Source organism: Martes martes, assembly GCF_963455335.1.
Source record: "Martes martes genome assembly, chromosome: 10".
Lineage (NCBI taxonomy): Eukaryota > Metazoa > Chordata > Mammalia > Carnivora > Mustelidae > Martes > Martes martes.
In genome coordinates, this window is record NC_137898.1 from 36,426,776 (window position 1) to 36,452,262 (window position 25,487).

A 25,487-nucleotide genomic window follows, 5' to 3' on the forward strand; every position below is an offset into this window, starting at 1 on the left:
AAAATATAATGTAACCTTTTAGACACAGGGTCAATTTTTCTCAGGCCCTCTCTTCATCTTACCACTCAGCTATTTGACACACTTAACATCTCTTAATTCTGTTGAACATTTTCTGATGACAAATGTAGAAAGAGCAGCAAAAATAACTAGAAGGACACCTTGTCTGATTCACTTTTGAAATACAAGGGTCCAGGAATGCCTGCTCTGTAGGAAGCTTTCAATAAATATATGTTGAATGAATGAATTACAACTGCAAAGAAGAAACTGAAAGTTATGTACAATCTCACCATTGATAAGGAACTATAATTATAATTTTGATAATTCCATCCAAGGTATTTCTCTTGAACAGTCTATTTATGGCTGATTTGTTGCTGACACTCAAAGGTACGGCCATAGTGGTTGTTAAGTTATGACTGAAAAAATGAAAAGCAAACTCATAAATGAGCCCGTGACTTGCCTCACACTCCTCATGCACTGGTCTGTCCTTCCCAGAAAAGCTTCACCAGGACAGGATATCTTCCAGTTCACCCCTGAAACAGATCGTGGCCTCCAGCAAAGTGCTCCAGAACTAAGGTCTGTGTTCATTCTGACCAGCCAGGGCCAGAGTTCTAAACATTGTTAAATATTTGCCTTTTCACCTTATAAGCATCCTTCTGGAACTGGGTACAGTTCAAATAGAATGGTACTTGGCACCACAGGTGAATGACAGTCACCATAAAAAAAGGACCAACTTTGCTTTTAGCATCAATATCGTAAAATTTATCTTCTTGAGCAAATTACAGTGATCCTCAAAAAAACATCTAGGAAAGGCAATGTAGTGCTGGAGAAAGAATATGGTTTGGAGTAGGAATGTTCTGGGTTTGGAAGCTGCCTATACACTTTTCTAACTGTGTGACAAATGCCTTGGATAAATGTCTACATAACAAGAACAGTGACAATAGTAAAATCATCCTCACAGGGGCATTGAATGAATTAAGTGAGGTACAGTTTGTAAGTGGTCTAATTATGCTTAATTCATTTTAATAGTATAATAAACTACAATAACCAATTTTTTCAACATTCTGTTAGTTGTTATACAAAGGAAACTTTATACAGACAAAGTGCCGGGTTTCTACTGCACAAGGGATATACAATACAAAATATACTTTATAAAGTTTAAACATATTGTATATCTTCCTGCAGGAAAAATAAAGCTATTGTCACTTATTTATATTTCAATTGATTCACAAATTCAGTCTTGGTCAGTTTCCACATACTTTCTTTTGTCCATAACCTAGCAAATGATTTATATTGTCCTTTTCCTCTTTTGTATTTAAGACTGTAAAATTACTGCTAGAGTAAATAATTCAATTCAAAACTTGTTGTTTTTGAGAGCATATTTGTCTATTCCTATAGAGAGCATACAAAAAAGTGAAAATGAGTTGCCTCATATCCCCAAAGAGGAAGAAGAGAATCAGCATTGATTGAACACTTACAAGGTCCCAGACTTTGTGCTAGCTATTTTTAAATCAACCAATGTCATTTCCACAAAAATCCAGGTAAATACAAGGTTATTAATGTCATTCAGTTGATAAGTATATTGGAGCTCTTAGAGGTTAAGTTACTTGAGAAAGATATTTGGCTGAAATTCAAATCTAGATCCAAATGCTGACCTTTTTCTGTGCCAAAGGAAAAATCACTCCAAACATGGTTTGGGATAGAAGTTTTCAAGCTATATAATTTGCAACTTCTTTCTGGGAAGAAATTAGCACCACAGATGAAATGTTTAACAATCTTTCTTCCTTTCTTCTCTTCCTCCCCTCCCCTCCCCTCCCCTCCCCTCCCCTCTCCTTTCCTTTCTTTCCTGAAACTCCCTCCCTCCCTTCCTCCCTCCCTTCTTTCTTTCTTTCTTTTTCTTTTTTTAAGCAAATTTCTAAAAGACCTAAATGAGATTGAGAACTTCTGGGAGGTTGGCTGCTCATCCACTTAGTGCTCAATCAATCAACAGTCTAAAGCTCTTTGACCATAAATCTTTCCATTTTTGTTGTCCTTGTTGTTTGGAGTCTAAAAATGATTACCAACCACTCTCTCTTCTTATACCTGCCTCTACCAAGACAGAAATCTTTGCATTGATTTCTTAGAGGACTTCCTTTGCAGATAAACTCTAAAAAAATTTTGATACATGCTTATAACTTAATTGTCTGAAAGATTACTTTTTTTTTTTTTTTAACTGGACCTCTATATCTGAGTTTGCAGAGACAGACAGGCAGAAGCAAACTTAATGCTTCTTGGTCCACAATTCAAGCAAATATTTACTTAGTCAAAGAAGGGTTGAATTGTGTATATTCATAATTTTGATGTTTCTAAAAGCTCCTTGTACACACAGCCAGTATCTCTGACTTCCTCAAACATTGTGCAGTAGACTGGTCGTGAGTGTTTTTGAAAAAGGACTAACTGAACGTTGAGTCGGGGATATATTTAGTTTGCATTGAGGAAGATATATTTATGTGGTCTGCAGACACTTCTACAAGTTGTTCAGTGATTATTAACTATCTTAATATAGCAATGAATTCTGAGGAAACTCCTTTTACTTCATATGTAGACTCAGGAGCCAGGCCAGGGATTGTATAGAGAGATGGCATGTTCTAGGGTGTCTAGCACTGATGAAGCAAGAGAAATACGATCTGAAGTACAAAGCCAGAAACTACTCTATGGAAAATTTTTAAAATTTCAACTCTTGGGGCATCTGGGTGGCTCAGTCAGTTAAGTATCCATCTCTTGATTTTGGCTCAGGTCATGATCTAAGGGTCATGTGATCAAGCCCCACGTTGGGCTTCATGCTCAGTGAAGAGTCTGCTTGAGGGTCTCTCCCTCCGACCCTCCTCCACCTCAGTCAAATAATAAACAAAATCTTTAAAAAAATTAAATTTCAACTGGTATGTGAAACGCACCAGAGATCTTCTCAAATTTACATTAAAAATGCACACTACCAATAATGAATTATAAGGCTAAAATAAACTTTTCAAAATTATCAATAAAGAAGACTTTCAATTAACCATGTTAGAGGAAGAGAAAAGACTGAATTTCTTTTCTATACTTTCTCCGTAATATTTTTAAATGTTATATTAAAAGGCAATTTGATAAAACACAGACAGAAATGTAGGACAAAAAACATTACAGAAATATGGTAGTCAGCTAATTAAAATATTGTTACTTTTCCAGATTTTGACTTTATTTATTTGGAGATTTTTAAAATTTGTAAACTTGTGATTTTCTCCAGTTTAGTTATTTTCATACTTCATTTTCTGTTCATATTTTTGTAGCTTCCAAAATAGTGCGTCTCCTTCCCTTGAAGAGTTGTAATGTATCACTCACATATATGCCAGCCATCCTGCTAAATATTTCACACATGTTACTCATTAAAGCCTCACAACAGCTCCATGTACAAGAAACGATTTTTTTATTGCTATTTCACAGATAATGATACCACAGTTCAGAAATAAAGTTTTCCTGCCCCAGATGAACTTGACTGTGTATCCCAGGTCACTCTGAGTGCTAAGGCAGGGTTAATGGCTTCAAATACTCATTCAAAGGGAGGGTTTCCAATAATCCTAAGTGTCCTTTAAGAATTCTGTCCTGATTCCGTACAAAAATTTCTTTCTTGTTATACTACAGCTAAGAGCTTCTAGGAACTGTCAGCTTAGTTATACATAGCATGTTTTCATTGTTCTCTCCAAAGTGTTTAAGGTGCTTAGAGTCTAAATGGATGAGAAAGCCACTTGTCATTGCTATTTGCTGTCCATGAACTTGATTTCAAAATCACCTTCAGGTCATGGATAAGTTTCCTTTCCTTCTTCCCTGGGTTCTGAGCCAAGAAACAAATCAAGGACCTTCTTCAGAGTGTATAGACCTAGTCTTGGCATCTTATTCTCTCCTCACTCTGCCCCTTACAAGGTCATGGCTCAGGGCTGAGGACACTCAGCAAACAAACTCTGTGTGTTGTTGCTGCCATGGTTATTATTTATTATTATTTAGCTCTTCTAACTTTCTAGACAGAAAAAAACAAATTAGAGATGCCTGAATTTTCTGATTATCTTCTTTAATATATTTTTTAGAAAGCATTAGTAAATCAACCTTTTCCTCAAGATGGAAAATAAGCTCTATTTTCCATGTACTAGTTTTGCCATTTTATTATATTTATGCCTCCTTGTAACTTCATTAAGTCCCTATAAAAATAAATTGCATAGTTGATAAACTGAGCAGTAGTCATCTAGAGAGATTACACTTTGTAACAAAATCGGGGCTCTAAAAGAAGGAAACTTGCATAATGGTATATTCCATCATACAGGAATGAATCTGCTGTAGGCATTTCTGCACAACAGAGTATCATGTACTTCTAATGATAACAGTATCATTTTCCAGCAGGTTGCCACTTGCAAGGCTGAGCAGTTGTTTTGGGTGTTAGGAATAAGAGGCTTTACTTCAGAATTCTTCTATGAGCAGGAGTCTAGAGGGAGCCCAGAATTCTCCATCTTAGCAAGATGCCTCCATGTCTGTATCCTACACACATAACTTTTCCTCCTGTTATCCCTCACAACTGGGTCCATCATAACTCACTCAGTGTGCTCCTTAATTCTGTTCATATCAGTTATCTCAAGAAGACCAAGATTTCCAGATCATCCCTTAACCCTCAAAGTCTGATTCTCCAGTTTAAGGGAAACAGACGACCTTTGTGACCAGCTCCCACTCCTTGCCAACACTTTGAGATACTTTCACTTTATCCTTTTGTGCTCAGTGTCATAACAGTAACTTATGTCCCGTCACCTTCTCCTGCTAAGTGAAACCTGGGACAATTTCCATAGGGCATTCTCAGCGAATAGCTATTTGTCTCCCATACCAGTTGGGACTGAGATGAGGAGGTGAATTTCTTGCTCCTCACTGCTGTTTCAAGACCATTTCTTCCCCTCCTCATTCACAGATTTGGGTCCGACATTATCAATCCATATTTCCTACTACCTGTGTTAGTGGAAGTTACGTAACAATCCCTGGGGACACTTCCCTAGCTTGTCTTAATATATTTAAACTCTTGGCTTAGTGTAACTCTTTTCAACATGATTTCTAAAATAATTCTTTGAAACTGCAACACACACAGATAATCTTTCCAGGGCCTTGGTTCTATCTTCAAAGTTGTTGTATTTTCCTTGTCTATTTCATTCATGTACTCCCACAGCATACTTTTGATCAATCTCCAGTTATCACCTCTATCCTTCTAGCTCATTCCCTATAAACTCCAATTCCAATAACTCCTTGACCCATATTTTCAATCCACTGACCTTTGATCAAGATTTTTCAATCCTCAGTCCCATAATATTTTGACTGTCCTTTCCTCTCCTGGAGCCCTCACTTTCTTCTTTAAGATTCTAATGGTCTGCCATTATATTTACCCACCTGCATACACCCTCAGACCTCTACCTCTTATCTCAGTTTGTCATAAACTCAGAGTCTGAAAATGACCCTAGTTAAAAACAACAATCCATCTACTGTCCATCTGTCCCCACGCACACCAACATCACTGAAGAAAAAGACAGGTATACTGGGTGAGTTGATTTGTTTTAAATAATGATTTGAGAAGACTTGTGCCATGCTGTAATACCTTCTCTTTTCTCGTTTAACAACCAGTACATACAGTCTTATCACTCTTAGGTGCAATTTTGCTGTCTACGTCACCATTAAAAACAAAGTGTTCAGGAGAAATTATCCCCCAAACCACACGTACCCACTTACCAACACTTGTGTGCAGTAGTGTCTACACTCTCGCCTGTTACAACAGAAGATTTATGAATTCATAGTTAAATCAACTCTTCTAGTAAACTAGCCCCCATCTCTTATTACCTGCTATAGGAAATTGCTCAGTGATGTACATGTACAATCATACAAAGATACTTAAGAGATATCTTTAAGTGGGAAAAAAGGTTGATCTCATATCTGAAAGAGCCAACAATTAGAAGAAAATTGTAGGTAGAAGAAACGTGAGCTTGCAGATGTCTTATACTTAGTATTCTCACTTTTGGGGGGTTATTATTGTTAATTATATTTATTTGTTTATGTACTTACTCACTAATTCACCTAAGCATTTAGTCTGTGCAAGGAATTAGTCTAATTCTTAAGATAAAGCAATTAAGAAAGAAGACCAAAATGTTTGCTTTCATGAGCTTTCCGTACAGGAACAGATAATAAACAACAAAAATAATGTAAAAGTACGTTAAGTGACTATAAATGCTGCCAATAAAATAATGTGGGGGAAGAAAATTAAAACAGGTCAAGAAAGCAGGGTTGTAGTTTTTATAAGGATGACTAGGGAAAGCCTCTCTGTCAGGAAAAAAAAATAAAATTGGAGAAGAACCATTTCATTTTTCTTTCTTTCTTTTTTTTTTTTTTAAGATCTTTATTTATTTATTTGACAGAGAGAAAAAGAGAAAGCATAAGCAGGGGGAATGGGAGAGGGAGAAGCAGGTTTCCTGCTTAGCAGGGTGCCTGACATGGGGCTGGATCCCGGGACCCTGGGATCATAACTTGAGCCAAAGGCCAACTGACTGAGCCAACCAGGTGCCCTGAATTATTTCATTTTAAACTCAGTTATTATTTATTGAGCAACTACTATGTGCCAAGGTATAGACACAAACTCAAAGTAATTTAATATAAGTGTTTCCATGCTTGGTTGGACTCATCTCAACTTCTGTTCCCATTGATGCTGAGACTTTAATTTCTACCATCTCTAAACAAAAATTACTATAGTTATCATATAATTATAGTTATTGAGCCCTACCAAGTGTTTATCTACCTTATCTCATTGACTCCCCACAGGTGACTAGAAGGTAGGTGTCACTTTTGCTGTTTTACAAATGAGAACACACTGGAAATGGGATAGTGATTAGGCAAGGTTATGAAACCAGTAAGTGGCAAAGGTAGGATTCAACAAGAAAATTGTGAGTTGATAGCCTGAGCCTTTCCTCCATTCCCACTGTTCTCTAGTTGATAATGAGCCTGTGGTACCAGCCAGAAGAAGAGCCCCCAGAGTTCTGACATTGAATAAAAATTTGATTGGGCTATCCTATGCTAACAAAGTTATTCTGCTAACATATGCAGAGTGTGACCATGCCTGCAATGGTAATGCTCTGAGGAAAATAGTGTTTGCTTTCAAAATGTCTCCATCACCTTTTAGCAATATTCCCACTCTCTGACTCTTTCCCCCTCACCCCTCCTTGATGGAATTGGAAGGGGAGATAAAAAGGCGTAGGGAACTCCTATAGTGTCAGGACCTAATTAGCACAGAAAAATGCCCAATAAAATATTCTGAATCTATGAACAGCTTGAAGCTTAAGCATCATTTAGAATCAGTGGTCTTCAAAATTTTAGTATAAACTTTAAAATCACTTTGTAAAATTGTTTATCCTTTTGTATAATTTTATAAGAACATCCAAAATTTCTTTTTTATCATATATGTAAATATTTGTCAAAGATATGATTTCCAGCACATTACAAAAAACTGACATTTTAAAATAAAACTTTCATATCAGTCTTTTATACTTAACTCATATCCCTTTAAAATACACTTGCTATAAGATCTTACTATTGTAAAATTTAAGTTGTTTCATTTTATCTTTAAATCTACTTCTGCTTTTATTGTTTCTACCTCAGAATTATATCCTTTATATTTTGTCTGAAAGTATTTATCTTCTCCTACTGCTAACAAAAAAAATTTAGAAAATAACACTAGTCATAAGAAATTAAAATTAATTTTAATTTTAGTCATAAGAAATTAAAATAATTTTTAAAATTTCTTTGACCATGAGGGTCTTTTTAAAAATCTGGATTGAGCTGTCATTATTATTAACAAAACAAGAAAATTTATGCCAAAATTTAACAGATATTAAACATGAAGTTTAATATTTTTATTAAAAACACCTCTCTTAAGGATACCAATGGGCTTTTTGACTGTTTTTCAGTTGGTTCAGGTATCCATGGATACGTGTTACTTCCTGCTATAGTGAGAGGTTTCAGCAACAACTCTATGTTAATCCTTTGTCTTTATGAGGATATTTACAAAGCAAACATCTTCACATAATGTGTAGATAGGAATGCGACATGTTTTGTTATAGTTACATTGTTTGCTTCTCTGAACTACAGCTGAATTAAAGTTTGTATGTGATTTATCACGTTTTATTTTTTTTTTATTTTTTTTTTTATTTTTAAGATTTTATTTATTTGTCAGAGAGAGTGAGCACAGGCAGACAGAGAGACAGGCAGAGGCAGAGGGAGAAGCAGGCTCCCTGCTGAGCAAGGAGCCCCATGCGGGACTCGATCCCAGGACGCTGGGATCATGACCTGAGCCGAAGGCAGCTGCTTAACCAACTGAGCCACCCAGGCGTCCCTTTATCACGTTTTATTAAATCAGGTTTTTACAACCTTCCTTAACTCCCCATTTTATGTAGGTATGCATCCAAGCATGCACACCTGCATACATGTAAATGCTATGTCGCAACTTGTACTTAACAAAGGACATTGTTGTAGAATGTCTTTAGCAACAAAATGGAGCACTTAACCTTTTTATAAAGTTATTGTTAAATGAAGAAGACCATATTATAATACCACGTGACTTTGGAAAAAAGATAAGGTATGTTAAACAATGGTTGGCACTCATGAGAATACTCTATTTCTCTTCTCACAGCATACTGAAACAAATGTTATCAACCATAAGGAAATTTTCCAGTTATCAATTTTATTGTATTCCTGAAGAATATCATTAAATTATCCTCAAATAATATAACCATGTTATTTGCTTTATTATTAATCAAATATTTGTTTCTTAAAGTGCCCATGCTCCTGCGGGGAGATAAAACATGAATTCAATTTATATCGTGTTTCAGACTCAGACCCTGCTATTAATGGATTTTGATCCATGGCAAACAAATTCCCGATCACCAGCATCGGCATCAGGCACGTGACACTATAGGATTTGTATACAAGGGATACCATTTTGGATCCAGAACAATGTTTTAATTTTACTTGAGGCACGGTCCCAAGTTACATTCTGGTTGTATTTTCAAATCCATCAGTGACGATAATGTAACTTCATGTTCTGGTAACTCCACTTGTTGTCAGTTCCACCATTTCAGACAAAGAGAAATTACTGTTTCTTCCAATAAGTATTATGAGACTTGATAGGTGTAAAGCAATTAGAGAGGGCCCGATGAAAGGTACCATCATAGGTAAGTACAAAATAGTTAGGCAGGCATTGTACCATGTGTCATCTCAGCTAGCCTGGCTGACTAAATTGCCAGCTAGTTGTCCCTTATTGTTGAGTTACTTTGGAGAAACAAGGGCCAATACGGGATTGATATTACCTAGAACATGGTATATACTTGGGAATGTATCTCACTGAGGCTTGTTTGTTTGGCAAGAAATTACTTCTTTTTTTTTTTTTTTAAGATTTTATTTATGTATTTGACGGAGAGAGGGAGCACAAGCAGTGGGGGCAGCAGGCAGAGGGAGAGGGAGAAGCAGGTTCTCCACTGAGCAGAGACGCTGATATGGGGCTTGATCCCAGTACCCTGGAATCATGACCTGAGCTGAAGGCAGATGTTTAACCCAGTGAGCCACCCAGGCACCCCAATAAATTACTTTTTAATTCCAACTCAGGTGATTTCACAAAGATTTGTGATCAAAAGTAAGTGGGCTAAGTAACCACTGTGGCATTAAATGCATGAATACTTCTTATTTTATGACTTTACTTCCAGATGTGCTCAAGACAGGGAGGATAAATAGGGTTTATCTCTAGGGTCATTTCTAACCAATTGGTTATGGTTGTCAGGAGGGCAATGATGAAGGGGAGTCTGAGGCCACAGGTAGAGTCTCCAGAAAAGGGGTTCATGGGAGATAAGATTAGTCTCCTACACAGTGAAAGAAGAGAATTGTAGCAACAGTACCTTGTAATTTCCATGCCTGGCAGAGGCCATAATTACCATAGTCAAGTCAGAAAGTGGTAATGATATTCATACACATATCTAGGAAAATCCCTAAGGGCATGGCACACCCAACCCTGCCAAGTCATGTTCAGATCTCTAAGTAGACAAAAAATATTTTGTCAGTTGGAATTTTTCCTAGTAACTGACTAACCTGAAAGTAACCAATTGAATTCTATGAAGCCATTGCTCAGCAACCAGTTGTTTGATTAAATTCAACTTGCTTTTCTTCATACCAGTGCAGATACAGATGACATATCCTTTGAGTAAACATTTTTAGGGGTTGGCTTAATTTCTAATTATACTCTGAAAAGGCCCTTGGACCTCAGAACATTTAAAACCACACATTACCTTGTTCTTTCCTGGAGCCAATTAACTGGGCAGATTCTTTACATTCAATTTGAAGGTCCTGTACATTAGCTAAAGTTTCATTTTCTCTCCCAGCAGCTGGAAGCTATCTCCTTGCACAACAGAAACTAAGTGTGTGCCTCAGACGTACTGAGCTCAACGGGCCTTGGCTCCAGCCCCCAAATACTGCTGTGCAGAATATCCCAGAAAGTGCAGTTTCACTCTGCTCCCTTTCATAAGCCATGGAAGGAAGTGAAGGAAGCCTGCCAGGTTGTTATTCAACTCCAGTATTTAATCAGGCATTACCTGGGCACTTGTGAAACTCTCTAGCTTCTAAACTGAGAGTAAAAGCAAAGAGAACATGGGATGGAAACTACTTAACTGAGAAGGCTCTCAGGATTACTCCGGATCATGTGGCCATTCTCACACAGGTCCTAGTAACTCCCCAAACTCCTGAAAATCAGCAAGAAAGCCCCTCTCAATCCTGGTGATTATTTCTAACTGAACCCTCTGCAGCTTTCTCAAGGAGGCCAATACACATTAATTCACTTTGTGTGACGTGTGACTTTCTATAAAATTGATTTCACTGGACTGCAGACAAGACCCCTCACCACTGTGTTTTCTCCATTCAGTTTTTGGTACACAAAGGGCATCCTACTAGGGGAAAGACAGGTTTTTTTGATGATGTAGAATAACATGGGGCTCACACGGAGTAACAGGTGCAGGGCGTGAGTCATTTTGGTTTCCTCACCTGCAAAGGGCGAATCCAGCATGTGCCAGAAATTCTGGATACGCCAGGGAACATTACCAAAGTCTTTGTCCTTTTTTTTTTTCCCATTTAGGGCAGGAAATGGATGCCACTTGTTCTTCCACTGCTCAAGAGAACTAGCCTGCCCCAAAGTCAAAACGATCAACCTATGAAACCTGGAGGGTTGGACTTTTCTTTCTTTTTTTTTTTTTTAAGGTCTGAATGAGGTGATATCTTCACGCTGACAGCTGAGAAGCAGGTCAGTCAGGTTCTTGGGTGCTCTATTACACAAGAAAGATTTGGCCAGCTCCACCTAATTTTGTTTCTCTGACACCCTCCTGCTCAGTGGGACATTGTCATACTTAACCCATCTGCTTTCTCTAATGCTCGGCAGACTCATTCCAGCCAGGACAGCTGTCTGTGGTATTTCAGTTCCTGTTTGTAAATACCTCCAGAACCTGAAGGTGAGTGTGGACTGGGTTACCTAGGATCCCAGCTCGCTCTCGCTCTCTCTCCCTCCCTTCTCTCTTTTTCTCTCTCTCTCTCTCTCTCCCTTTTTCGTCCTCTCTTTCCCTTTCTCCTTCTCTCTCTGTCTCTGGCTCTCTTTTATTTGCCAAAGAGAATCAAAGTAGGCTCAGCTTTTTGACAGGACTGTCTGGCAAGTAGCTACGGAGACCCTTATAAAAACAGGTAGTTGTTTCATTAAGTAATTACCTACAAAATGAGCATTTGCACTAAGTGACTTAGCTTAGCTTGGGAATTACTGCCAAATTTGCTCGATGATGAAACCAGCTGGAGAGTTAAATAAAAACCTTACTTAAAATGTACATGACTACAAGAGAGAGTTGCCTTAAGTCAGATCTTAGTATCTAAGTTTCACAATGTTTAAAGTGGAAATGGCATTAATATGAATTGATTATTTAGATTTAAATTATACTTTTAGGCTTTAAGAATTTTGCAAAAGTATTAGAATATGACAGTTTTTGGAAAACAATCTTTGAATACAATGAATTACCAGCTTCTGTACATCTCTTCCAAAGATTTTATTAATCAAAAAATTGACAAAATGTTGTGTATGTAACTATTTCACTTAGTGTGGTATGTGTGTACATCTGGCGCTCAATGGAAATCTGAAAGGCCAAGTCAGTTGCTATGAAACACATACATCTTATGGAATGAAGGTGTGGATCATGTTTCTTAAAATTATTTTCAGTTTGTAACGAGGTAAAGCTCCTTTAATTAAATGGATGTTGATTTACTGTTTGGCACTTTCTATTTTATCCAATGAGGCATTTTCTACAAATAGTGAAATATAATAGAAGGCTGAAAACTCCATGCTTGGGAGTCTAGGTCTAGAATATTCTGCAGACGGTTTTTCTTTCTAAGCTTGATACTCTTCCACCTAATTATTTCAGTACTGAAGATTATGACTAACAATGCTCAAATTAGCAGGGAATATGACATTCTATATATTTTTCCTGAATTCCTGCATACCCGTCTTTTAATGAGAATTATGTTCGCAACTAAAATTTTTTTTCCCCCTGAAAGAAAGCCTTGTCTTTCCTTTCTTTTTAAGTCAAATAAAAGCGAAATGATATGCCTGCGTTCCTCAGGTACAATCCTCCTTTCTGGCTTCTAAGTGTTCTCATCCTTTCAAAACCCTCTTATTAAAAGAGGCATTTCTAGAAGCATAGTTCATTATGTCCTCATTTATTACAGTTCTTTCATTTAGGAAAAGCAATATACTGTTCAAGATTGTAAAGGCCACTCAAGAGTAACACCCACGGTCTGCCTGGGATATAGGCTAATGTCAGACTGAATTTCCTATGACAAAGAAAAACAAAACCCATCTGTATTAACCTGTAGCCTGAGATCTATAATAAAAAAAACAAGCAAAAGCAACTAAGAGAGAAGTAGCACATTCTATGTTCTTTTTAGTTATTTTGCTGCAGAAACATGTTTTTATAGTACCCCTCAGTGCACTGAACTAATGTTATAATTTAAAAGCTTGGATTTTGTTTGACTAGCCAATAACTAGCATTTCTCTTCCCTTGCATAGGTTGATTACCTGAAACAAACCAGGGTACCTCCTTATTTTTAAAACTTGATATAAAATGGGTATGACTCAGTTATAACAAGAAGGCTGGGCAGAATAATGACTCCATGCATTTAAGGGGAAGCAAAATTATGAGGAGAGTCTGGACTTGCTTCCCTTAATGGCCAGGGTTGTTGTGTTTCTCTGACCACTTTCTACAGTCTTCCCGACAAAAGTCATAATGTGAAACCACTTTTTAGTGTCAACACCAAAAACAGAGGAGAAAACTGTGTTCATTTGCTCTTCATAGAGCAATTATTTAAAAAAAAAATAGTGCAACTCACACCCTTTGAAAGTATATTTTAAAATTTGTTAAATACTACAAATAATAAAAATAGTTCAATATATACAGAAAGGTTTAGGATCTGTGTTTAAAATATCATAAAATGAGTGGAAATCCTTTTTTTCTGTTCCCTTCATAATAATTCTAATCTTAGAAGTTTTTCAAGTTTGTAATGATCTTAGCTCTGTTCCTATGCTCTACACCCTCAAATTTCCTCTCTCAAATTTCCACCTTGGGGACAAAAAGGGCAAAAAGAACAGGAGGGGAAACGATGCTACCAGGTTCTCTTGATTTACTCTCTTTCTACAATCATACTTTTTCTTTGGTCCCACTTCTGTCTGCCTCCACAGTGCACCTGGCTGACAGATGAACTTGGGCACACACAAGCTTGCCAACCATCATCCAGCATAAATTTACACAATGAGTATACAACACACTTTAAATACTTAAACTCTGGAGATGGAGAGAGCTGAGAGGAAAGTGCAAAGAGAAAGAGCACAGATTTTTTTTTTTTTTTTTTTTATTGCCCTTCAGCGCTTCTGTACTAACTCCATTAGCCTTTGGGGCTTACACTGCGTTCAATTCAGAATAGGGCTGAATTTAACCCAAATTTCCTAGTCCTTGTCCAGCAAAAGTCCAGGGCTGGGGTTCTGAATAACTGATGGTTTCAATTTCCCTTTGCTTCTATCCCTTTAAGATGAAGGGACCTGAGCGGAGAGGTGTAACCTGTTTCTCTTGGAAGCTAAGGAGCAGAAGCAAAGTTATCCTCCACTGTCAGGCCAGGGTAGCAGGAATAAACCAATTCTCACAAGAGCCGTACACATAACCATATTATTTTTGGAATAAACTGCAAATGTTTTTCACAACACACATGATCCCTCTCTCCCATCTTTCTCTTTTCCCTGGAGATAAATTATAGGCAGTAACAGAACGCTTGGCTCATTTGGGGTATTAATACCTTAGGTTTTCAAGTTACAATCAAAAGCTGGGTGAAGGGTAGAGAGATCCCATTGGTGGTTCAATGTTACAAAGTGAATCAGGAACAACAAAACTCACTTTGCTGACTCTTGATACGTGGATTCTCATTACGGGAAGGGACTGAAAGCTCAATACCACGTTCCTCTCGTAACATGAGAAAACTAGAACAGCTAAGGCCTATTTTTTTCCCCTTCTGGTGACCACTTCATTAGGAAGAGAAAATAACCACAAAGGGAATGCAAATCAAAATGTATAATAATGATTAAATGGGTGACTAATGACAATTCATAAATTTAATGAGACCACTGGAATTAAATAATGAAAAGGGCTATAATGTTTGCTATGAACTTGACAGAGTTCACAGGAGAAAGATTTTTCTGAAAAGATGCATGAAGTATTTTTAAACTAAACTGAATTGTATTTTAAATGTGCTGGGTGAGGTATCAGTTTAATAATGTGTTGGTGAACTGGAGGTCCTGGGGATAACTTTTGTTAATTTGTAAACTACATGCCAAAGGGGTCTACCTAGAATCAGAGAGGTAATTTTGGGGGTTTTCTTAAATTAGGATAAAAAGGTATTTAGTGTCTTTGAGGGGTACTTTAGGTAGAAGGCCCTATTTTTCCAGTGTTTAAAATACTGGTATTATAAACTGCTTTGAGTAAAATAATAAAATTTGGAGAAGCTGTGCTAAAAAAAATGTTGGTGGGAAGAAGTTCTAAAAAGCAGCTGAATTCTATATTTCTTTGTAACCAATTTCTTATATTCCTTTGTAACTTCTGTTACACAGATGGTGATGACTAGCTTTAATGCCGAGGTTTGAATCCTAACCCTATCTCTGTCACTACTCTGTGTCCTTGACACTTTTCTTTTCAATTAATTTATTTATTTTAGAGAGAGGTGGGGGAGGGGCAGAAGGACAAGGAGAGAGCATCCGAAGCAGACCCTACACTGAGTGCAGAGCCCCACATGGGGCTCCATCTCACGACGCTGATACCATGAGCTGAGCCGAAAACAAGGGTAGAAGGCTTAACCAACTGGGCCACGCAGACTCCCCCCATTGTTTACATTTTTAATGCCCCATTTAATTATGTGTAAAACAGGATTGATAATTCCTTCCTCATTGTTGGTTTGTTTTTGGTAAGAACTAAATGAGAAAACGTGTGAAACATCTGATTTAATAAAAGCAGAGCAGTAATATGTTTTCCAATGATGTTAACAATTTTTAGGATCTAAATCCATATTCTTGGCTATCACAGAAAAGTGAATGAAATATAAACAGACAGTATCACAAATACAAATACCTATGTAATTCCTACCAGATCAGGAAGCAGAGTATCAGGAGTATACAGAGTCTGCTTCCAGTAGGTTTATTTATTTTAGGGGGCGGGGAGGGGCAGAGGGAGAGAACCTTCAAGGAGACTTCTACTTAGAGTGGAGCCGGACAGCCAAAACCATGGGTCAGACATCTAACCATTGAGTCACCAAGGCACCCCTGCCTTGCCTTTTAAGTAGAAGTTATTTAAGTGATAAGCGGAGGGCATGGAAGATATTACATTTTGAAAGCCTTAGGAATCCACAGGTATGGATTAATAACTGAAAGAAAAATACGTATCAGGACGTATTATAAATATATTTAAGTTGTACCGCTATGTAAGATATCATTTAGCAGGAAGGAGGCACTTAAATCCAAAAGAAAATCAGAGGACGTATTTAGAGGCTCCTCAGACCCTAATGAAAAATTAAGGTTGGCCATAACTGTAAGCATTTCTGGGAGAGCTTTTAAGAAATGCTACGTAATACTGGACCTTAAAAATATCAGGTGCACATCCTTCCTTTTCTTACCTTGGTCATCCTGGAGGCTTTTAGTGAAAAATAAGCTCTAAGATCCAATTCAAAGAAGAGGAAATCAGTTATCAGACTTTATTGTTTGGGAAGAAATAGTCTAACATTTTAAAAAGAATATTTTTTATATTAAAGATATTTCAAATTTTATTTTTTTATTTAAATTCAATTAGCCTTTCAAATTTTAGCATCTAACTAGGTTGAAGTCAGTAGAGTTGGATTTCAGTCATTCTCTTCCTTTCATTAGCTGTCTCCTAGCCACTCTGAACCGGTTTCTTCCTTTGCAAAATAAGAATATGCAAGTTATTTATTTATCTATTTTTTTTGACACAAGGGATCATTGTTAGGATCAAGTGAGATGATATTGCAAACTTTCCGAGATGTAAGGCACTTACAGGAATATTATTATATTTTCATAATAAAAAATGGAAGTTAATGTCTACTAGCTGCTTACTTCAGGCCAGGTATTGATTCAAGTACTTCTATCTATATAATTTCATTTAGTCTTCAGAACATTGCGATTTCAGTATGATTACAATGATGAATAAAGTAACTGCTTATTATGTTGATTATTTTTCTCAGGTTATTTATAATAGAAGTCAGAATTTTAATATAAATCTAATTTTAAGATCTTTTCCCCATATCCTCCTATCAATGAATTATGGTACTTCCACATTTCAGAAGCAGAATGATAATGCTTGGATTGAAGGTCTGGACCAGGGTTTCAACCTCAACTTTGCTACTATCTAACTATGTCATTTTTTCTACACATGCTCCCAGCCAGATGTTTCATTTATATAATAAGGGCACACAAGGAAAGATTATCCTGAAATCTGAGAGTCTTCCTGATTTTCCCTAATTTTGATTAGTAGGAAGAAGGGCATCATGAAAAGTATTGTGAAAAAGGCATATTAATTTAAAATTCAAATAACTCAAATGAGGTACTAATAAAATGTTTTTAAGTGGAAGTCCCAACTGATTCGTTTTAAAGTGGTATGTTTAGAGTATAATCAGTAACTTCATTTTCATAATAAACATTCCAAATCATATCTTTATAAAAACCATATTTTCTTAAATATGTTAAAGAAATCAGCCAGGTCTACATGTTCTATATTTACAACATTTTACTTAGCAATCCATATATAATATCTCAAATATATATAAATATTTCAATTTGTCCCAAGATAAATGATCTTTGAAATAGTGGAATAGTGGTATGTGGCTTGACAAAGTTTTTGCATGGCATTTCCTTAGAAGAAAGAAGAAATAAATATTATATAGAAAATAGAACTCACTCTAGGTTTAGTATATAATCCAAAGAATACTAACTTTTGGAATAAAGAGTATGACATTATCAATTCAGTATTATATCTCTAGATGTTTACTTTGAAGATGTAGATCCTTTAAAAAAAACACTATGTCATTTAATAATTCAGATGCTTATTATTTGCTTTTTTTCAGATTCCCCTTAATAACACCAATACCAAAAAACGCTACAATGTTGACCTCAGCCAAAATTCTATTGATTTCAAATTTGTTTAATTTACTATTAATTGGAAGCCATGGGAAAGAAAGTCTAGAGAGAAACACAACACAAAGCATTGCAGCAGGCTCAAAAACAATGGAAAATGAATCTGTTCCTTTGGAAAGTGATAGAAATTTAAGCTCAGATAAAGAAAATAGAGAAACTTCCAATCCTGAGGCAAGTAATTCCTCTCTTTGGGACCCATTAAATAAACACCATGGAACAACAGACGTCTTCAGTAATTCATCAACGAACAACTTTTCTAGGAATCCAAGACCCATGCCTACATCTCCCACAAGCCATCCTCTGATCCATAGCTCTGTTTCTAAATTGTCTTGGAACTCATCCATAGCAAATGAAAATCCTCTTCCAGTTTCAGCACCTCCCAAAGCTACATCTGCTATATCTTCAGAAAAGTTCACTTGGTCTTCAGCCAGTGATACCATAAAAACTCCTGACAACAGTTCCATTTCAGTTAGCATCCTCCCTACGGCACCAAACATCACATCTGTGACTCCCATGGTAACAAAACCAGATGAATGGCTCACCACATCCAATGATAGCTTCATAGGGTTTACCCCCTACCGAGAAACAACAACTCTACAGCCCACCTTAAAGTTTACCAATAATTCAAAAATCTTCTCCAATACATCAGACCCCCAAGAAGGTAAATATAAATGGATTTAACTTTCCTTTTGTGTGAAATTGAATCTGAACTAAGTCATACAGATTGCATCTAAAGAATGTACCACATTGAAAAAAAAAAAAAAAAGACTACAGCAGCACAGGTGGTTCACACTTTCGAGGGGCAACCATGATATTCAGTGGAAATAATAAAGGGATTTTCAGGCTTTAGTCAGCATACAGTAGTCATTACGTATGGGAACATGATGAGACAGCGGGACAAAATTAGAGGTAGGTTATTAGGTTGAGGTAGCAGTACAATTTTGAGATACTGGGCAACGATTTTCACTGAAAACTGCCTGAAACTGCCTGAAATGCCCCATGCTTTTAGGAACAATACGCAACTGAACTTTAGAAATATATGTATGTGAAAACTGAATGAAATAAATGAATTTATAAATTATCTGATATCACATAGCAATCATAGGAAAACAGAACACTGATTTTTTAAAAAAATAAGTCAGTAAACTCAACAAAATAAATCCTCCTGAATTCTTAGTTTAGTACCTAATGAATAACATAAAAAATTGTTTCTTAAATTCCACATATGAGTTAAATCATATGGTATTTGCCTTTCCCTGAAATTTTAAAAAAATACGCCTTTTCCTCCCATGAATTCAATGATTCCAAATAAAACTTACTTCCAGATTATATTAGTGATGTAAACACTAAATCATACATACAAATTCCTACTTGAAAGTTGTAGTGTATAGGAGAAGTTTTAAATTCTGAAATCCAGGCTTTATAATAGCACTGCAGCTAATAGATTGTATGTACATATATTTTCATTTTAGCTATAATTTTAACACATCCTTTCATTCATACACACTCTGATACTACACCAGGAAGTTTTGTTTTTGTTTTGTTTTGTTTTGTTTTTTTGAGATAGAGGGAACGGGGCGGTGGGGCGTGGCAGGGAAGAAGGAAAGAGAATCTTAAGCAGCACCACACCCAGCATGGAGCCCCACATGGGGCTTGATCTCATGAAAGTGAGAACGTGATCTGAGCTGTAACCAAGAGTTAGATGCTTAACTGACTAAACCACCCAGGTGCCCCTACATTGGAAAGATTTTTTTTTTTTTGGAAAGATTTTTAATAAATATTCTCTTTCTTTTGTCTCTCTAAACTCAATATACATACTAAGAATACTGAGTACTTATGCCCACCAGTGCTCTTTAATCAAAAAAAAATTGGCTAACCTTGTTTTGCTTTTATTTTAGTAGTAATTTTGCTGTAAGTTTCTAGTGTGTAGGTTAATGTTTTTATAAATGGATTTTAATATAGAATTATACACTTTATAAGACTCCTTGCCCACTTAATAACATTCTCATGAATTTTTTTTTAAAAACTAAATATGAGTTCAGGGAGAATTGCATAGTTTGTTAATAACAAACTCAGGCTTCAAATAAGGTACTTAGTAAAAAGGGAGATAGAGTAAAATTTTGGGGTCCCTTAAACTCAGACCTACACATCTGTTCTCAATGTGCAAGACATTGCAAACATCTTGCTTTGGTCTATTTATTGCATCTGGAAATGTCGTGTATTAGGATATACTGCTTTTCCCTTATAGTGCCTTTTCAGTTGGGGTTTTATGGATTCATTTCCTATTACCCACTTACTTCCATTAGCTTTTTACTTTACAGTTATTATAGAAACAGACCAAAGTTCATTTCATCAACGTTCATTAGAGATTCAGAGTTGATTAAAAGCAATATAGCACTCAACATAGAAATTAGATCTTAATGGAGCATACACATGGCACTTCAGTACTATTGCTTTTAAAAAAGGAATGAGAGACAGTTATAAAAATAAGAAGTATTTAAACATAATTAAAAATTTGAAGTATGGTTTTATAAGGAGGTATATTTGCCAATATATCCCAAATACTCAGTACTTCACAAAATACACAAACATATCACTATTACCTAATTTTTAAAAACCCAATATTGTTTAAACATTCTTTGTTAGAAAGAAAGTCCAATGTACATATCTCTCTTCTTTGAAAAATTATTTTCTATTTCTTTATCTGTTAATTATTTTTTCTTTGTTCTCTAGAAAATAAAAATACAGGAGTAGTATTTGGGGCCATTTTAGGTGCTATTCTGGGTGCTTCATTGCTTAGTCTTGTTGGCTACTTGCTGTGTGGAAAAAGGAAAACGGATTCATTTTCCCATCGGCGACTTTACGATGACAGAAACGAACCAGGTAAAAACAACTTTCAGAACCTCACCTGCACACTGTGGATTTAATTAAATGAGGATGCTAAAGTTCACTACCTTATCTAGAAGGGATCTGGAGTTTCGTATGACAGAAACAGACGAAAGATTTATTCTGATCTACTCTCTGTTTCTCAAAAAACATAACCAAAATAATTATGGGCCTGTGGGTGGAATTTTAAAACTATATGGAGCTGTGGATCATTGCATCACAATCAGTTTTAAATAAACCAAATCCCAGAACCTAAAACACGTCTATGGAATTGGAAGAGAATGGTATGCCATTGAGGGAAAAAGGGTCAGTGCCGTTAGCAAGTAACTGCACAGCCACATTTTCTGCCATTGTTGGATCTCGTGGCAGCAGTAATTTGAACAATGGCTTATTCCAATCTGCAGTTCTTCTGAAGTTTATACAGATGCAGTAGCCCTCAATCAACTGTCTTAATGAGTCTCTAAAACAGAATCTATAAACAGTTGTATATTTGGGTACATAAAATCACAATAACGGAGGCATTTTTCACTCATGGGATAGAAAAGACCAACTGTTAAGATCTAAAATGAGAAATGTGTCTGCTAAGAATAAAGAACTGGATTTCTTCTTAATGTAATACTGATTAGAACAGAAAAGAAACAATTCAAATAATTGACTTGTCTTTTTTTTAATATTTCAGGGGAAAAAAATGTTTTCTGTTCTACAAAGGACTCTTGCCACCATAAAAAATAGTTAAATGCCCCGGTACATCCTGTCAATAAAGTCTTGTTGATTTTACTAAGTTCAGAGCATGACTGACATACTGTTCATCTTCAGAACCAAATCCATTAACTGTAAATTTAACTGAATTCTATTTGGGGGGCTTCTAGGAAGCCATATAAAATAAGAAGTGGTACTTTTCAAAACTAAAGGATAGGATTTCAAACAACAGGGGTTTCCAAACTTTCTCTTTTAACCCCAGGTTTACCTGTAATCACATGCAAAAGCTCAGTCTGTCAAATTGATACAGTCTAAGATGTTGTGATCAAGGCATAATGGAATAACTCAATCACAACACCTACTTTCCTCCCTCAAGACAGCTTTGAGAAACCTCCCCCATGTCCGTAAGGTTACTGGGCACCCAGTCTGCAAACAGAAGGGGTAAAGAATACATAGGACATAGGAATACCTAACTGAATAATTAAAATTAAATAAAATAATAATAAATTAAATTAAATTAAATAATAATAAATTAAATTAATTAATAATTAAAGTTAAGTCACTAATCTGATTAGTAATTAGTCACTGCCTTAGTACTTAAAGATACCTAGCACATACCAAGTTTTCTTTGAAAATAAATTCAAGATCATTAAGGATGTAAAAATTGGCTGTTCATTGAAAAAGTAAAAAATAATCTCATATCATTAATCAGAGAATGCCAAGTGCATGATAACTAGGATCTATCACAAAGAAATACAAGGTTTTACAAATAGTTTTCTTCCATCTCCATCTTCCCTGGCTCAACCATAAAGATATTGAGAGACTTAGAAAAATAATGACACTGATTTAAAATTAATACTCTTCTGAAGTAAAAATTCAAGGCCCTGAACTCAAAAGTCAATGAGACATATGTCTGTCTGTCCTTCTTCATACAAAGTACCACTCTACTTTTATTATGATTTCTCCCTTAGTTCCTTTATTTTTGGTTTACTAGTAGTAAAATTATTTTAGAAGTTAAACTGTTCTCTTAGTCTTAGAAAGTAATGTGTCATGAAAAGTATATACTTATTTAAAACTTCAAAACCAGTATCTGCAAAGTCCATATGAAAGTTGTATCTACTTACTAATCTAGAACAATTCCTATAGTCTGGCAGATGCCCAAGCATGCATCTTCCAGACTGCCACCAAAAAATAATTTTTTTTATTACTTTTTTAGTTCTGCGATTAGACAATGCACCAGAACCTTATGATGCGAGTTTTGGGAATTCTAGTTATTACAACTCCACTGTGAATGATTCATCTGTGCCAGCAGGCCAAGAAAATGCACGGGACGGCATCCCTATGGATGACATACCTCAACTTCGTACCTCAGTATAAAAGGAAAGGGAAGAAGGCTTCTGACGGCAAATGATCGCCTACACCCTAGTCTTTTTTCACAAGCCCATCTTCCAAAAGCTGAAGCAAGATCACTGTCATGTGGCTGTGCCAAGGAGAACTATAAAAGTATGATACTAGTAGCAGAAACTTAGAGGATAAATCATCTAAAAGGTTTCCTTTCTTACCATTTTTGGCTGTACAGAATCATCTATTGAGTAACCTTAATTCGTATTTTGGTCTATTTTACTCTTAGTGGGAAACGTTTGTGGGAATCAGGTAAAACTAAAAGGGTTCACGATGCTTGCCCTGCCTGATAATTTAACTAACCCTGTTGTCCTAATTGCATGCATCAGGATTGGCATTTTCTTGGAGGAAAATTAGGACAATTTCTTGAAGGAAAATTTTTTAAAATTTTGACTTAGAGAGTATACGGAGTTTCTGCTCCTAGGGAAATTAAGGTAATGGGAGTGAGAGACTTGTATTGTAGAACGTTTTACTTTCCTGTCTCAGCACATACATGGTCAGCCCCTTGAATGGCCAAGCTGACAATGACTTTGCGTTCAAGAGGGCAATGGTAGGGAAGCTGACTCTTAACCAGGAATGGCATCAGTTCTCTTCAAAGGGTGAGGAATCTTAACATATCTGATTTCTTTTAGGACTCAATTAATTGGGTGCTTTAAAGAGTCAATGAGAAACATGGTGATAAAACTCAGCCAAAACATATACCTGTACATAATTTTTACCGTTTTAAGATGTTAAATAAGAACAAGATTTATTATGTATTAGATATTATTGCTTAATCATACATGGAATAGATTCTCTCTAAGTGTGTAAAGTGTAACGTTAAAAAATAGACACATAGAAATATTATGCAAACGAAGCATTTTCTGAGCATCTCTTCTATACGCAGAAGTACAAGTGTTTTAAATTTGGATTCTAGTATGCTCCAGTTTTTTTTTTTTTATAATTACCACCAGCTTTCAGCAGGAAAAACACACTCCTCAGTATAGAAAGGTCAAGGCTTTAGGAACTAGAGGATTAGCAGAAGTGTTAAATTCTCAAAGAAGCCATGAATGTGTGAAGTGAACAAACAAAGCAAGAGATTTCATTGTTGAATTGATACACAGGGGGTGTGTGTGTGTGTGTATGTATGTATGTATGTGAAGAAACACAACAGCCTCAGAAAACAAGGACAAGCAATTAAGTAACAGAAGAATATACTTACCCCATATTGCCATAAAAATAGCAAAGAAGACTGTCCCTCCATTGTCAAACAAATATGTCACCTTAATGGAAAATGAAGCAAAAATATTAATCACATACTGATTATAGTAATCTAGTGGTTACAGTGTACATTTAAGTTCTATGATTTTTTTTCCAAATGGAATCACATTATTTTATGGTCTGTAAATACAAGATGTGTGATCCTTTCATGAGTCCTGCAACTGTTCCGTGTGATTTTTTCCTGGGGAGAGGTGAGGAGTCAACATTTTCCCTATTTTCTTCTTCCGACTTCACCTTCATTTCTGCTGAAAAGGGGTTCTAGCACCCTGAGGAAGTACTGTGGGCCATGATCGTCAGACTAATTTTAGCTTTTCAGTTGAGGCATACCTAGTTGCACTTCCTGTCAGCAAAATTTCCAGGACTGGGTAAGTTGTAACTACAACATGCAGAATTCCAGCAGTGAGCTGGTACTGGCACTCTCAATAGGAAGGTATCACAGTGCTTGCCCTACTTTTTGACATCTATCAGAATGTGTCATGGGCCCAATAGTGGCTACAACTTTTTTCAAGAAGTTTCATATATCATTAAACATTAGGATATGGCCCAAGTGTTTTTTTGAATCAGACATTATCTGAATTTTTATAAAGATCAGTGTACAGTTATATGATGCTACTGAATACAATATTCAGGGTTGCAAGGATTGTTTGATTTTAATAAATTATAAATTCAACTTACCTTTGCTTCCTTTCATTTGCATAATGCCCTCATTCTCTATATATTTTATATTTATAGTGAGGGATAATAAACCAATACAGCCAAGGTAATATATGTTTTGCGGTTATATATATATGTGCCATAGAGACTATAGGGAAAACAGGTACACTATCCTCATAGCAGAGAAAGGCCAATGAGGGGCTAAAGAACACTATTTAAAGGAAAATGGGAATACAATGGTGTCCTCTTTGCACAGTCTACAGTCATTGAGGCCATTAAAACAATACCAATGTGTATTTTAATTGTAATGTCTGCGACATACTGCAAAACAATCGCTAAAACAGATAAAGGTAGAGTGTGTTTTCCTGTAAAATAAGACATTACTGAAAATATCATTATACAAAACGTGCTCCTTTTGAAGGTTTGTGGTTAGGTGCACGAAGTCCTAGTTGGCTCTAACTTCTGTAGTTCTTAAGGCTTGGGATTTCTAAAAATGTTATAAGAATTGGTTTTCACCACAGTCATCCCTATATATTATGCACAGGTGAGAAAATGGCCACAAAGAAATTCTCTACAGAGTTCATAAAATTACACCCACTGGGGGAATTCAGCATTTTTGTTTCCAAAGGCATCCCACAGAGACACCTGCTGCCGCCACGCTGGTGAACAGCTGTCTGGTTTCCATCAGAACAGACCCAGTGCAGGAAACAGCCTCTTAGAGTGTTAGAACAGAGACCTTACACATGGGGACTTAAAGGTC

General features: G+C 36.1%; 2 protein-coding genes across 4 annotated transcripts in view; one reads left to right on the plus strand and one right to left on the minus strand.

Moving 5' to 3' along the window:
• Positions 1-25,487, minus strand: part of ANO3 (anoctamin 3) — a gene marked incomplete at its 5' end in the record, with an annotated part of 271,220 nt that overhangs the window by 49,589 nt on the left and 196,144 nt on the right. For both annotated transcript variants that reach the window (XM_080815458.1, XM_080815459.1), the window contains one exon: positions 24,015-24,075. In XM_080815458.1, the coding sequence (XP_080671584.1) occupies positions 24,015-24,075 (61 nt within the window). The remainder of the gene's footprint in view (positions 1-24,014; positions 24,076-25,487) is intronic.
• On the plus strand, positions 11,348-24,746 carry MUC15 (mucin 15, cell surface associated). Of its 2 annotated transcripts, none has more exons than XM_080815461.1 (4): positions 11,348-11,561; positions 17,758-18,488; positions 20,561-20,710; positions 21,393-21,493. In XM_080815461.1, exons 2-4 carry the CDS (start codon positions 17,795-17,797, stop codon positions 21,443-21,445), a joined length of 897 nt encoding a protein of 298 aa, XP_080671587.1. In that variant the 5' UTR covers positions 11,348-11,561; positions 17,758-17,794; the 3' UTR covers positions 21,446-21,493. The 2 variants fall into 2 exon arrangements, with proteins under 2 accessions (XP_080671587.1, XP_080671586.1); XM_080815460.1 differs by lacking the exon at positions 21,393-21,493 and adding an exon at positions 22,629-24,746 and having other exon boundaries at positions 11,355-11,561.